This window comes from Emydura macquarii, unplaced genomic scaffold, assembly GCF_026122565.2.
Source record: "Emydura macquarii macquarii isolate MOO-44397 ecotype Brisbane River unplaced genomic scaffold, CSIRO-AGI_Emac_v2 contig_1253, whole genome shotgun sequence".
Taxonomy (NCBI): Eukaryota; Metazoa; Chordata; order Testudines; family Chelidae; genus Emydura; species Emydura macquarii.
In genome coordinates this window covers 74,411,385-74,426,114 of record NW_027131390.1, presented here as the reverse complement: position 1 = coordinate 74,426,114, position 14,730 = coordinate 74,411,385, and the positions used below count along the sequence as shown (strand labels likewise).

Below are 14,730 nucleotides of genomic sequence, written 5' to 3'. Positions count from 1 at the left end.
CTCAGTTAGCGCTACTCACATGCTGAAATCTAGATGTGTTTTGAAGTACCTTGTTGATTTTAGGGTCTTCATTTCTAGTACTCTGCTTTTGTTTGGCTGCAGGAATGTGTCATTTCTTTCAGAACTGTCTCGGGGCACTCAATGGCGAAAGAGGGGATTGGACTATGGATCTTTTCAGTTCTAAGGCCCTGACCCAACAATGCAACCCATCTGAGTGGGTCCCTGTGCTCATGTGGAATCCCACCCACTGAAGTGGGTTTCACTGCAGGATGGGGACCATAGTTGTTGTTCTGTGTTCATTCCAAATTGTTCTGGATTTAGGAGTTACCTTAAAATGCCTGATCTGTGTAAAATGAGTTTGCAGTTTTAGTCCAATTTCTAATGGACTAAACCATTGGCAGATTTACTGGCAGTCTAAGTCGAAAGGCAAAGAATTGATTTGGCTTGCAGAGTGCACTGCCATCAGACTTTGAAAGATAAACCAATATATTATATATACAAGAGGATATAAATCCATTATTATTGAAAGATGCCTTTGTTGAGATAAAAGCTGCAGTCAAATATCCCTTCTGCTCAGAGCCACCTATATAGGGCAGAAGCTTATATACAAGAATTCCCTTTTCTCTCCTAGTTACCTTTTGATCACCCCTGTCATTTTTAAAGGAGCTCATCATCACAGCTACCTAAAGGAATACCTGACCAGAGGTCATGACTTTCCTCCAAAGGTGGTGACGACTCCTGTGCTCTTTACTGTACAGCAAGGCAGGTCTGATCCAGCTAGTGTGCAAGGAAAACAGAAGTTCTAACCACATTCTCAAATCGAGGCTTCCTGTGACCCTAGAATAACCCAGGTCCCCCCCCCCCCCATGTTAAAATGCTTATCACTAGAAAATTGATTAGGAACATAAGGTATAGCATAATCAGCAGATAGGTGATATGAAACTGCAGACCCCTTAAAAAGCCAGGTATTTAATACATGTCCTCTTTTATTTTTGATTCAAAGGATGCTGTGACAATATGTACCTTGGGAATAGGAACCGCTTTTGGAGAGTCAATTCTGGATAACACTGCTCGTCATGCTACTATTGTTACCAGGGAATATAGTGAGCTTCTTCGAATTGAGCAGAAGGATTTCAAAGCACTTTGGGAGGTAAAGCTAAAAAACTTACTCAACAATTAATGTAGTTAAAGAAAAGTGAAATGTATGTGTATAATCACATTATAGTTGAGTCTTAACATATTCAGTTTTAGCAGAGGAATATAATTGTTTAAAAAAATTATTTTGAAGAATGAGTGAAATCCCTTTGTCCCTTTTTGGTACTTCATTTTCTGCAAGATTACATATCCTTATAAATATTTCTTCAAAGACCATCCTGTTTTTTTGTCTTGCCAACTTTGCTTAATTGGTTATTCCATAAATGCATTAGTCTCCAACAAGAAATAACTTTCTGATATTTCTTTTAAATTTCACTTTAGCTGTTGTTTACTTCTTTCCTTTTATTTGGAAAAATGAAACTAACTCAGATTAACACATTTATTTGTTCCCTCCATTTTCTAGTTTGTCAGACTTACATTTGACACCTGCTAGTCGAATCACATAGCAGATCTTGATCAAATTGCACTTGTATATTGTTCCTCATTCCTCCCTGTTTTTATAACCAAATGGGAGAGTTTTAGAGTTGGCAACTGACTAAAGATCATTTAAAAATTAATTGTATTATCTGGCATAGTGAATACTTACAAAGCCTTCCAACCCCAAAACTTCCCTCTTTAGTGAATGTATGGTTGAGGGTTCTTGAATCTGTTTTCTACTTTTAATTAGTTGTGTGTCCCTGCCGAACAAATGTCATTTGTGTGTCCACATGTTTACTTGGCAGATTTTAATCATTCATGTCTGAATTTTTGCAAGATTTAAAAAATATTATTGGCAATTGGAAGGCATCATTTAGATCTAGTCCACTCTATGCAATCTAATCCATATGGATGAACCTCTGGGTCCATGTAGAGCCCTGTTGATTTACTTGGAATCTAAACAAGTTTAGGGGCCTGCGTGTATCAGATTGCGGCCTAAAGTTGTAATATTTATGTTTAAACAATGGTTGCTGCTTGTAGCATTCTAGCCCAGTTTCATTGGCCAGTGTTGGCAAGGTTTGTTTATTTGTTTTGATGCAAGTTTGTTTACTTCTGATTAACTATAAAAATTAAAATAAAAAGAAATTCTGTATATGATTGCTATAAATATATTTCCCAGGAAAGTTTCTTCTAGTTGAGGGGAAGATTAGTTTAGCACATTATTTATTATTATATCAGCATATTTACACATATCTGAGGTACTGTGATTGAGGCATTTAACATGAGATCCAGAAAAGTGCTCCAGAACTGAAATTTTCAATTCCCCCCTCCCCCCCCCACTGCTTTCATGGTATAATCCTGAAAAATGAACCAAATATAAACTGATGCAATGTTGACTTCCCAAGTCTGCAACCAGTCTGAAATATTAGCTCTGAGACCTGTAGACTGCCCCATTCATCTCAATGACTTGTTAACATTGGAACCTAAAGATGACCAGTCAAATTTGGAAGCAAAACATGAAAAAGCACTTTTCATTGACATCAGAATCATGCAATTTAAGGTTCAGAAAAGAATGCTAAATCTCCCATTAATACTTTTTCATTGGATTTTCTGTGTGAATTCTAAAAATGAATTGCAGGGGTGGGATGGGAGAAGGTATGTCATATAGCTGTTCGTTTAATTTCCTTAACAAATTCAGGAAGAATTTTAAAGTAAGGCTATGGTGCCAATTTTGAATCGGAACTATTTTCATACAGTTTTCTTTGTATATTGTTTAAATCAAATTGTAAATTGGTTATATGCCTGTATAATAAAGTTGTAAAAAACAATATTATTAATCTTTATTGCTTCATATATCAGAACACATACAACCTGATAACATAATTCAGGTGTATTTGGCTTAATATAGAACCTGTGACTCTTATTTTAAATACTGTAGGACTTCAGTGAAAATATGTGACCCTCCCTACCTGAAAAATAATAGATTGTTACTTCTGTATAGATTTTTTTTTCTTGTTTTCCTCCCTGAGTTTTATAGACTTTGTATATGTGGAAATACAGTAGTTCTACCAGATATGTGCAGGATGGAAGGCAGCTTGTGTTCCTCGAGAGAGAATATCTTATTTTTCTCAAATATTCTTTCTGCCCTTTAAATACAGAGAGGATCTTTTATGACCTCCATTTGTAATACTCAGGGAATAGTCAAAACAGATGATCTTGTCCTGATGACAGCCATTACCAGTGAAAAAGGTCTAGTCTTTTCTCTGACTACCTCTGTTTAAGCAGCACCCTGTTCATGAACATCTGCTCAGCCTCAGAGTGTGCTTATCCTCAGAGACTTCTAGTTTTACACCAACAGCTGCTGCGGCAGATTGGAGAAGATAGAATTTAGCCAGAGATTTCTACAGCGGGCTGAACATTTATTGCTTGACAAAGAAGCTCTAGGACAGTGATTCCCAAACTTTTGGGGTTATGCCTCCCCTTTCCTGGTCCAGGCCTCTTCACCCCTCTCCTCCCCCAGGAGCCTCAATCGGGAACTGGGGCCAGGAGCAGGGCTAAAGCTGTGATTGGGGGTTGGGAGCAGGGCCAGGAGCTGGGACTGGGGTAGGGTCTGGAGTTGCAGCGGGGGAACCTGGGGCAGAACTAGGAATGGGACCTGAGCTGCAGCTGGGAGCCAGGACCGGCCCGGAGCAGGACGTGGGGCTGAGTGTGGGGTATGGGCATGGGGCACAGCCAGGAACGGGGCCCGGGGCTGCAGCCGGGAGCTGTGGCTGGGGTTGCTGCCAGGGGGCAGGGCTGGAGCAGAGATGGGGGCAGAACAGGGCTGAGTGGCGTTTCCTCTCTGCGCCCATGGGGGCTGGCCCAAGCCCTGCCGCGTCCCATGATGGTTCCCCCATGTCCCTGGGGGGGGGGAGGGGGACATGCTGCACAGTTTGGGGACCTCTGCACTAGGAGGAGACCAGAATCACCAGTATCATGCTTTTGTGCACTGACTTATCTCTGGACTTAGTTTTCAAGGAGTGTTAACACAGTAAAAAACATTCTTCATGCGAGAACTGATTAGTCACGATAGACTTACATGGGGCTTTATGAACATATACTAAAAGACATTCCCTATCTCCAAAAGAGCTTACTTTTTTCATATGGCACTATTAAGTTAGTACAGAGCTACTTCCTAGCCCTGAATACTGCAAAGGACCAAGAAAAACATACCCAAAAATAAACATAAAAAAGCAGAGGCTACACCAGGAGCTCTGGTCATGCACATCCTATTGGGTCTCTGGCTTGCTGCACCCCCAAAGTTCTGATTCTTTTAAACAGACAGGGAAAGAACTACATTTTTTTTGTGCAGTGTATCTCACTGCTCTATCTATCCTCAAGCTTTGCCCTTTCATGCAGTTACAAACTGACTCAAACTCAGACAGGAAGGAAATGTATCTGCTGGGAGGTGACTTATTTTTAGAAGTCCTTCCTAGGAGGATGAATTGCTCAAGCTTCTTGGGTAATGTAAAAGCAACTAGTTTCCTCTTCTGTGGAATAACATACATTAACATATATGCCATGGGAGAGATTTGATCATGACTAAATGAAGAGCAGATCTTTACTTGGTATGCAGTAACTTGGGAGACAGAGAGAGAGCTGGCCTCTACAAGGTCAGAATGAATACTTTTATTCTTTTTATTCACTGTCAGCAGCATTGCACACATTTCAGCCTGATAAATAATAGTGTAACTTGTGTCCTGCTGATGCCCGTCCGATGGTATTCCAGCGGACCTCACTGCATTGAAATCAGAGCTTCTGAAAAAAATGCTTTCCAAGAGAAAGTGCTAATGTTACCATTTAATGAGCTGGTCAAAATAGATCCTCTGTGAAAACACAGGAATTTACAAGTTAGATGCGGTGAAAATTTATTTAAGAAATACAAATATTGAACTGTGTAATGACTTGAATGTTGCATAGTATTAGATGTGAACCTTTTGAAAAGGTTGGTTAGGTTCTCAAATAATCAGATTAAAGGCAATTACTTTGCCCTCAGTGCACACATACATGATGTCTGTCTGACATTTCTAATGCAGTCTTCATCTTAGTATGTAGGCACCAATTTTATGTCAGTGGGAATTCTGTATGGAGCTTAACAGGCTAATAGTTCTGGATGTGCAAGAATTTTCATTCATTTATATTTTCCATTTGATCATGCTTCTTAAACATAGAAAATGAGTTATTTATCTAAACAGTACTGTCATTATTAAATTGCATTTAAGTGTTTTAAGTACACTAGACAATATTTCTGAGAGGTAGGATTTCGATTTCCTTTTGATAAGTGAAGAACACACACTCTTGGTACATAAGAACCTTCTTTTTTTCTCTGTAGTAGACCCTTTCTCAGAATACTGTTTCTTGTGTAAGGAATATTGGGAATCTCGAGTCAGTGTCAGCACTTTAATTCACCTTTTCACCACTGAGTATTACCTGCCTGATATGTTTTACAATTCATTTGAGAGGCAGAGTAAACGAGATATAAGAAATGAAATATTGAAATAAAAATACAAGAAAAAAATCAGATTCAAATCCATAAACCTACATTATTTGGTTGATTTATGGTATAATATTTTGTCAGTTTATTGCTCAGTAATCAATTGCAGAAATCTTTGCTATAATTTACTGATTTCCACTAGGCAAGTACAGTACAGATATAAAACCATATAATTAATAAAGTGAAGAATATTTAGCTTTATGGGATGATCACTATTTTAAACCACATGAAGTGTTTAGAGACCCACAGAAGTGTAAAATATGTGTGCATGGAATACTCAGCTATATGTAACCAATTAATGGCATCCTCTTCATTGACTGCTGAAACTCTATCTGAATAATTTATCTCTTTCCTATGGGTGTATTTGAGAAATGGACAGGGGATCAGGTTATAGTAGCTTGCCTTTTGAGCATAGCATCCAGCAGCCTGTCAAATACTCATTTCATCAGACTGCAGAAGAATTCGTCCATGTAATAATGTAGATAACACACATTACAGGAAAAGAAAAATAAGGAGAAGTACAAGCTTGTGAAACCTAGTGTCCTATGCAGTTTGGAAATGCACATTTGACCATCAGATATTAGTGCAAAGAAACAGAGCTAGTGTGAGAGATGCCGAGAAATGTAGTGATGGTTGGCAGACAGAAGGTGGTTGCTGGAGTAACATTCAAAAAGTCAGGGAACATGCTAATTACTAATATGACAGTAAACACAGAATTGGCAGAAAGTGGGAAAAGCTTCTTAAACAACATCTCACTTTCATGTCTTGTATGTTACTCTTTTACGTGTTTCACCAACGTGAACAGAGAGAGGCCCCAAAATACTTATTTAACTTAAATTTGTGTCAGATTTTCCTCTTAGTTACAATGTTGTAAATTCAGAGTTACTCCCATGAAGACGGTGAAATTATACCAGATTTACACACGTATGACTGAGAGCAGAACCTGTCCCAAAGTGGAGCTATTATACTGGATTTGATTATTTTGCAATATGCTTTTACTCTGTGTTCTTTAGTATACAGTTTTATTTTCAAACTTAAGTTCTTAATTTTAATAAATGATGCTCTGTCTGGTGATGCAGAGGTAAATGAATATGAAATGAAATTCTAGCCCAGTCGATGAACTGAAGACTACACTAGAAGAAGCGGCAGTTGTCTAAGAACACAGCAGTAATGGAGCTGTGCTGGTGGGAGGTGGAATGCTGAATACTTGCCCAGCTTTTGTGGCTCTGAGGCAGGCAATAATGGGTTTAGAACAGTGGTTTTCAACTTGTGGTCAGCTCCTGGAGGTCCGCAGACTGCCGAAGATTTCGAAAGGGATCTGCACATCCATTTGAAAATTTTTAGGTGTCTGCAAATGAACAAAAGGTTGAAAACCAGTGATTCAGAGTGTATCACAGTGAAGGGCTTTGCTTAAGTATTAGAGTCTAGCAATATTTATTCCTCAGTCCTCCTCAACTGCTTTGAAATAAGTTAAGGCACTTTTAGTGAGGGAGTAGACATAAGATGGAACCTTTCTTTGATAAAATCCTTGATAATGTCAGGGGAAAAATAGGCATCTATTTCTGAGGTTGGGACATTTCCTTTATGTCTGACGGGAAGTATGTTACAGATATCAGACATAGTTTTGTTTGCATTCAGAGAACTTTATGGAGACCTGTTGCATGTACTGCTGTGAATATATTTATAGCTGTTTCACCTGAAAAGTGGTTCACTATTCTCTGACACTATTTCTGGCTTTAAACTCATCTGTTAATGTTTAATTATTTCCAGTCATCAACCTGTCATCTCATCAGATCTCATTAACGAACTAAGGTCAGGTCTGGTCAATTCTTGAGACCTCCAGGGAAAATCTCTAAGGTGCTTTCCAGAAGTGGTTTGGAGTGTCTCAGTTTTTGTCCTTCTGAGACTGTAGCAAACCAGTGGTGCATTATATTGCTTTTCAGACATATAAAGATGTAAAGCTGAAGCATTGGCCACTGTGGTCATGAAAGATCACATGGGACTTTTGAAAGAGTGGGCAAATTATATTCTGCGTACTTTGATAGTTTCATTTGGATGTATTCATCGCTTCTTGTAACAAAACTGCTGTATATTCTATAACACCCGTTATAAGTCTGCCTTCTTCTGTGAGGACCTTACTGGTAATTGTTGTTAAATGTCTTAGAAAAGAAATCACCAACTGTCTAGAATTTCCATTGCAGTCATCCAGGTGAATTTTTCTGTTGGAGCTGACGTTGCTAATCTAATATGCTTAGACTTCTGTAAGGCATTTGACTTTGTACTTATGACAGAGTGCGGGGAATTAGTACCTATTGAGTTCCGGAAGACCGCCCACACCTGAAGGGCCCCTCCCCCTAGCCTAAGGGGAGGAACTACTAACCGCAGGGCTCAAATAAATATGGTGGACAACAAATGAAAAATAGGGACAGGAGTGAGGTTAAAGGTTCAGAATCAGGGATTCAGAAGGGGACACTGAGCAGTGAACCCTGGATAGCGCCCAGTGTTCCTCAGAGGTGTCTAGGGAGCCAGCAGATATGGGCCAGAGGAACTCTGCCCAGATGTGTGAGCCAAGGGAGGAACAGAAATAGGCCCTACACTTGTGGAGCACCTCCTCATCCCGCATCTTCCTCCTGCTGTCATAAATGGCCACCGCCATGGGGAGATTAATGAGGCGGTCTCGCAACTTCGTGGGGCCGTGGATGGGGCGTGTATAAATTAGGAGGTGTGGGGGGAAATTGCAGTCAGAACCGAAGGAGAAGGTTCAGGAGGAGCTGGCAAAGGGGTTGTAACCTGGCACACTCAGGGTAAGACTGGTGAGCATTCTGAACTGATTTTGTAGATGCTTACAGTATTTACTATGATGTTTTAGTTTTCAGCTAGTGGGATTATGTTCAAGTAAGTTCATAATCAATGGTGATCTACTCTGTTTCAATTGATATGCTGTGTCCTTATGTACGATATCCAATATTGCCATGCAGATACAATTTATGCGAAAGAACAAAGGGCCAACTGGCTTTAAATCCACTAAGGACTTGTCTACATAAACATTTAGTTTGTGGCAAACTAGGGTGTAAAATTACCCCACCTAGCTTGCCATGCACTGTGTGGGCCTGGTTGCTGCACCCTAACAGTTCCTTAGGCGCTTTGATCTATTTCTGTTTCAAAGCAGAGTTTCCATTTCACTTTAGTTATTCTTGGTTTAAGGTGACAGACACAGAATCTTGGGAATCTCCTTAAGCAATTAAAAGGATAATTTCTGCAAATGTTTTGAGGTTGCTATTTCTCTTGGAATTTGTAGTGCTAAAGTTGCATTTTACTCAATGAGCTTGCTGTTTTTTTTAAAAATTAATACTAAAAGCACTTTGGCCCTGAGCAACTTGTATTTTTAAATATGGCATCTCTGCTGTTGTATGTTGTTCCTCCATTTAACGTATTCTGAAAAACACAACTCCCATTTTGAGAAGCATAGAGTTGTGGACTTTCATTCATTATTTTCATCATTTCATCAATAATTTCATCATCATCATTCATTATTTTCTGTCAACTGAAGCAAGATTTGCAAGAGTCACAAAGATAGTCTCTCTCTGTCTTTGTTGCCAAACATACACTTTTCTTATCAGATGTTTGCTTCTGTGACAAACAATACAGCACCATGTGTAAACAAGAAAAATCGCTGCATTAAAATTTAATTCATTTTGTCCAGAATGTGTGTTAAAGTGACTGAAACTTTGGTTCCAGCTGGATTTGTAGTTGGTAACGGCTTTCATCGCCTTAGAATGGATACCAAAGTAATCAACTGCAAAAGCTGTGCTTACACTTCTGGACTTTTTGATTTGATGCAGTTTATCCGTTCTACTCAGCCTCATCTTATATGTGGATGAGGTTATTTTGGGCATTGACACTTTCTAATCTCTCAGTCAATGTTGCCATCTCAGTTTTTGGTTTCTTTTCAAATGAATCTTTCTTTTTCATCTCACACAAAAGATTAATCTGTTAGCCACCCCAGAGGCAGTTCAGTTCCTCCCAGGTTCTCAAGTAAAATACATTCATCGCTTAGTTAGAGGTTTCCTTTTAGTAATGAGATCTATTGCTGTTTTATATAACTCTACAGTGCTGGGCATTAAAGTGTGTCCTGTAAAGGCATTGCTTTCGAGAGCATACTATATCTATTTGCTTGCTTGGTGTTTATGCTTATCATGGAAAAGAGAAATAATATAATTTATTAGATCAATATACATGTTTTAACATTTACATTTTTAATCCATCAGCTTCAGAGGTGGCAGTTTAAAAAAAATTAATAATGTACAGATCCTTGATAATAAACAGTGGAAGATCTTTTTGCAGATTAATGAGCAAGCAAGCAAACAGAAAAGCAATGATAGTACATCAGATTGTACTCTGTTTACTCTTCTGATAAGTGTAGCTTAGTTTTTTTTAAATGTTTTTATAAATTTTTGGTAATAACATATAAAACATACCTTACAAAACCTAATTATTGTCCGTTTTCCCTTTCCAGAGGCTTGAGTAAACAAACTATTTAAATCTAATCTAGGTGTGTGGTATAAGAAATGGTCCTTTAAAAAAAAAAAAAAAAAAAAAAAAAAAAAAAAAGGTTCTTTGCCTGCCTAGGGTATAACAGACCATCTTATCAATTTAGACATCATAAAAAGACAAAAATATATTATACATTTACATGTTAAAAGCCTTTCCTTTCCTCAGAATGTATTCCAAGTTTTAAAATAGAAGTTCTCCCCTTCTAGGTTCAAGCAAGAGACCCTTTGCCCTTCCCGGGAAGCTGGTTTCTCCCCTACCATGGCTGAAATCCTGACCAATGGGAGGAGTTATATTTACTTCAGTTCGGCCAGGATTTTATGCCAGATTATCACTTCTTGCTTCCTTTTATGATTTGCAGTTTGGCCATCTCATAATCTATTAATTAATTTATATTCTCTAGTCTAGAGCTTTCACCGCTTCTTTGTTTGCTTCCACACTTTTACCTAGGTGACAGGAAATGAGAGGGTTGGGCTGGGACCACTCAAGTAGATTTGAGGGCCAGTTGTTCAGGGGCTCCATGTAAGCCAGAGAGGTATAGGCATATGTATACATTAAAAGTAATAGATATGCTCAGGTAAATCAAATTAAAGCCTTACAAATCATACAAATGCCATATGTACCAGAGCAATGCAATGCTTTTAAATGAAATTGTATCAAAATTAAAAGCAAATCTCTTCTTAAATGTCCTAGGAAGATAATTGCTATAAAGGATCCATGCAGTGGGCCATATTCTAGTATTCTGTCTCCAATCATGCCAAGTACAAGATGCTTCAGAAAAAGGTTCAAGAATCCTTGTGTAAGAAAGGCCTTATACCTTACACTACTCTGTCTCTGGTTCAACCGAAACAAGAAGGAAATTCTGAGACTTGCAGGTTCCAGGGCTGATGGGAGATAGAAGCACAAGCAAGAAATGCTGGGAAGGCAAGCCATGGGATAAAAGAAGCAAATTTTTTAACATTCCTTGCTGTGCCTTTAACTCCCATTAGCCCTTGGAACTACAAGTCCCAGAATTCCCCTGAACTAAGAACAGGGACCTGCTGGTTTTGTACCTTGCTTTAAAGTCCACCATGCCCTCTTATATTCTGTACTGGGGAATTATGGAATAACCTGCTGAAAAGGACGTTTCTTCTGAATTACTGGCTGTTAGTGGTTGCTTATGCCATGACTTGAGTGTTATCCATGTAAATATCTAATATATTTTTGTCTTTTTATGATGCTAAATTGATTATATGGTCTCTCCGGATACATGAATTTATATTCTCAATCCATTCTGGTATTTAAGATTCAGATTCTGTTATCCAAGGTCTCATTTATGTACAGTACTCATAATATTACTCCCATATATTTTCTTTGAGGTCTGCTTCATGTAACAACTTCTATATTATTTAAAATGCAAATATTGGGATTAAATAAACCAAACCCATCCAGAAAATCTCATTTATATGGGATAACTTCTAACCAAAACATTACTGTCTTTATACATTTCCAAACTACATAGATAAAATCCCCAAGCTCTGGACATTCATTACCTTGGTTTGAACCAGAGTTATATATCATACTCATTTGTTTCAGGGTGATTATGTAATCGGAGTTTAAAATTGCCATGCTACATTTAGTATTTATTGATATAAATTCAGACCACTTATATATAAACCTTCAGTCTTCCCCTGAGTAATCTGGATTTAATTTAGCATTCCAGCTCCTTGTTGACCTTTGAAAATATCCCTTGTGACTACCAATCAAAAATATCATTTTGGAGTATTAATCACGCCACTTTCCAAATATAGCCGAGACTCATTCAATTATTTCCCCAAACTGTATTAAGTTTGGGGAAACAATATTATTTGAGTAACACAATATTATTACAATATTAGTAACACAAACAAGATTATTTGAGTAACGCAAATTGGCAGAAATAACCAAGTGGAATATCATATGCTTTGTTTTATCATTGAAAAATATATTGATATTCCTTTATCAAATACATCAGTCAACCTAATTATGCCTTTTCCACATACAGTTTAAATAGATACATAATATTAAATATAAAATATAAACTCTAGATCAACTAATTTAGGTAACATAACATTACATAACTATAATTATTACTATTGGGTTGTGTAATCTAATTTAAATGAGTTAATCTTTCATATAATATTTTAATATGTTTAAAAACAATAAAGTTCACATGATGAGTCTCCACTACAGCGTTCTGCTAACAATATTTTGTTGAGAAGTAGGCAAAATCCATTTTTATATGATTTATTGGGTCTGGGATTAGCCTGGTGTACAGTCTTCCTTTAATATATATACCTTTGCTATTCTATGTAACCATTTGTATTTCATCTGTATGTACTGTGTGCACACATGTATGATTAATATAATATGTATGTTAAGTGTAACAATATATAATATATGCATGTTAAATGATGATATAGCTTGTTCTTGCTCTCTTTCTGACTCACAGAAGGCAATACATAAGCATAAAAGGAAATAGTCCTCATTGGACATGTGATATGTAGCTTTGCAAAGCCTGGAGCCAGCTGTTAGAATTTGCAGGATGAAAAACAGCTCCAGCTCTTCATCCCACCAGCAAAAGCTAGAGCACCAGTATCAGAAGGTGCCACTCATTTGTCAAGTGATTTCACACTGTAGACTCAATCTCTTAGAGCATTGGGAAATAATAAACAATGGACATTGTCCTCAAGTAAAAATGAACTCTTAGCCTTTGGCTATCTTGCTTCTGTTGCCCCCAGAACCAGTCACTTATTTTTCTACGCTGTACACATTCATATGCATAAAGAAACTAAATACTCTTATGACACTGCCAAGAATTGTATTTTTCTTAAATAATTTAGTTTTGGGGAACTCTTTTGGCTGACCTATGCTTTTTTGTTTAATTATCTCTGGAAGTAATGCTATAAACTCTCAATACAACTAAAGAAGGACTACTGCTCCGTATAGGCTCTCTTTCTTGTTCTCTTTCTATCTGTCAGTACCCTTCCTTCCTTCCTTCGTGCGTGTGTGCGCGCTCAAAGGCCTGTGTCCTTTCCGCCTGCATTTCCTGGACATAACCATTTTTACTGGTTCACTTCTCCTCCCCAGATGTATGAGTCTCATTTTTAATTTTGTTTTTGTCATTTTTATCTTGCCAAGCTCTACACTGCCCTTGCAGCTCTGATCGTGCTGAAGTCAATGCCATAATTCTCATTGACTTCAGTGGTGCAGGAGCATGCCCTGAGCTCTCTGGCAAGCCCTGGCTGCTGGAAATGTTCCTCGGAGCCAGTAAATGGATGCAGGGCAGTACAGTCCCGAGGGCTGAGCAAGTCCCTTCATTTTCCCAGGATTCACACTGCCCCCCCAGTTTAGACAATCCCTTGCTCTCTCTTAGCTGGGTTGGCTGTGGGAGCACAAAGTAGCAAAAGCTTAGTCACTTAAGTAAGCAGATATGACTGTGAATACACAGAAGCAGCAGATATGATTATTTAGAGCACACCATTTTACAGAGTGCCTTTTCAGAGTAGAATCACATTTTACGCTATTTCTGAGCATAGGGTGTCTGGAGCATTTACCTTTGAGTTGCTGTATTACTGTGCACTGTGCAAAGTGCTTAGGGCTACTTCAAGTATGGCACAAAAGCGATGATATAAAATCAAATTCTGTTCTATAAATAACACTAAAGTTTACCAGTAAATGTTGGCAATCTGAATGAATAACAGTTCCACTTTCTTTACATTAATATGACCCAGTTCTAAAATATATTTCAGATGTATATCAGTGTGTTATTTTTTCAGAGTAGTTAGTGCCTGTGCTATGATTGTTTAAAAGATTATATATTGAGATGATGGTAGAAACTCACATTGAAACTCTTAGCAGGATATTTCTCTCAGAGGTGATTATATTCATTTTGTACTGGGAGTTGTCTCATGAAGAATGATTTTAATAAATAAATAAATACCTTACACTGAGGCATAGAGTTCTTTGTTTTTCCTCAACAGAATGAAGGGTTTCCTGCCTCTGTGCCTTTCTGATGAATAATATAATAAAACCTCAGGAAGCGACAGATGGTACCAGTCAGGCCTTAAGTATTTGTATTTTGACTGAATAGTTGACAACTTTGTGTTCTCAAATCATATCTAATTTCTGTACAATTGAGACCTGCAGGATATGTTGGAAATCTCTCAGGCATCTAGCAGAGCAATCATAATGTTACATGATTTGTACTTGTTGACCCAGATGCCATATATAACAATAACACCTACTTTTTATATAGCACTTTTAATCAATAGATCTCAAAGCACTTTACAAAGGAGGTCAATATCAATATTCCTGTTTTTACACATGGGGAGACTGAGGCACAGAGAGTGGAAGTGACTTTCCCAGGATTGCTTAGCAGGCCAGTGGCCACACCGGGAATAGAACCTCTTCTCTTGAAGCCCAGTCCAGTGCTCCGTCTACTGTGTTGCTGGAGTTCACTAATTGGGCAATGTCATTGGACAGGATTGTGAGATAATCTGTCTTGAGTATGATGTAGTGCATAGATGTGCTGCCCTGGAGCAGACCAGAGCCCA

The 14,730-nt window shown here is 38.1% G+C and overlaps 1 protein-coding gene across 1 annotated transcript in view; it reads left to right on the top strand.

Moving 5' to 3' along the window:
* The window catches only part of RAPGEF4 (Rap guanine nucleotide exchange factor 4), a 205,741-nt gene that overhangs the window by 35,214 nt on the left and 155,797 nt on the right, over window positions 1–14,730 (top strand). Inside the window, exon 4 of the mRNA XM_067549231.1 lies at window positions 1,004–1,150. Within this exon, the coding sequence (XP_067405332.1) occupies window positions 1,004–1,150 (147 nt within the window). The remainder of the gene's footprint in view (window positions 1–1,003; window positions 1,151–14,730) is intronic.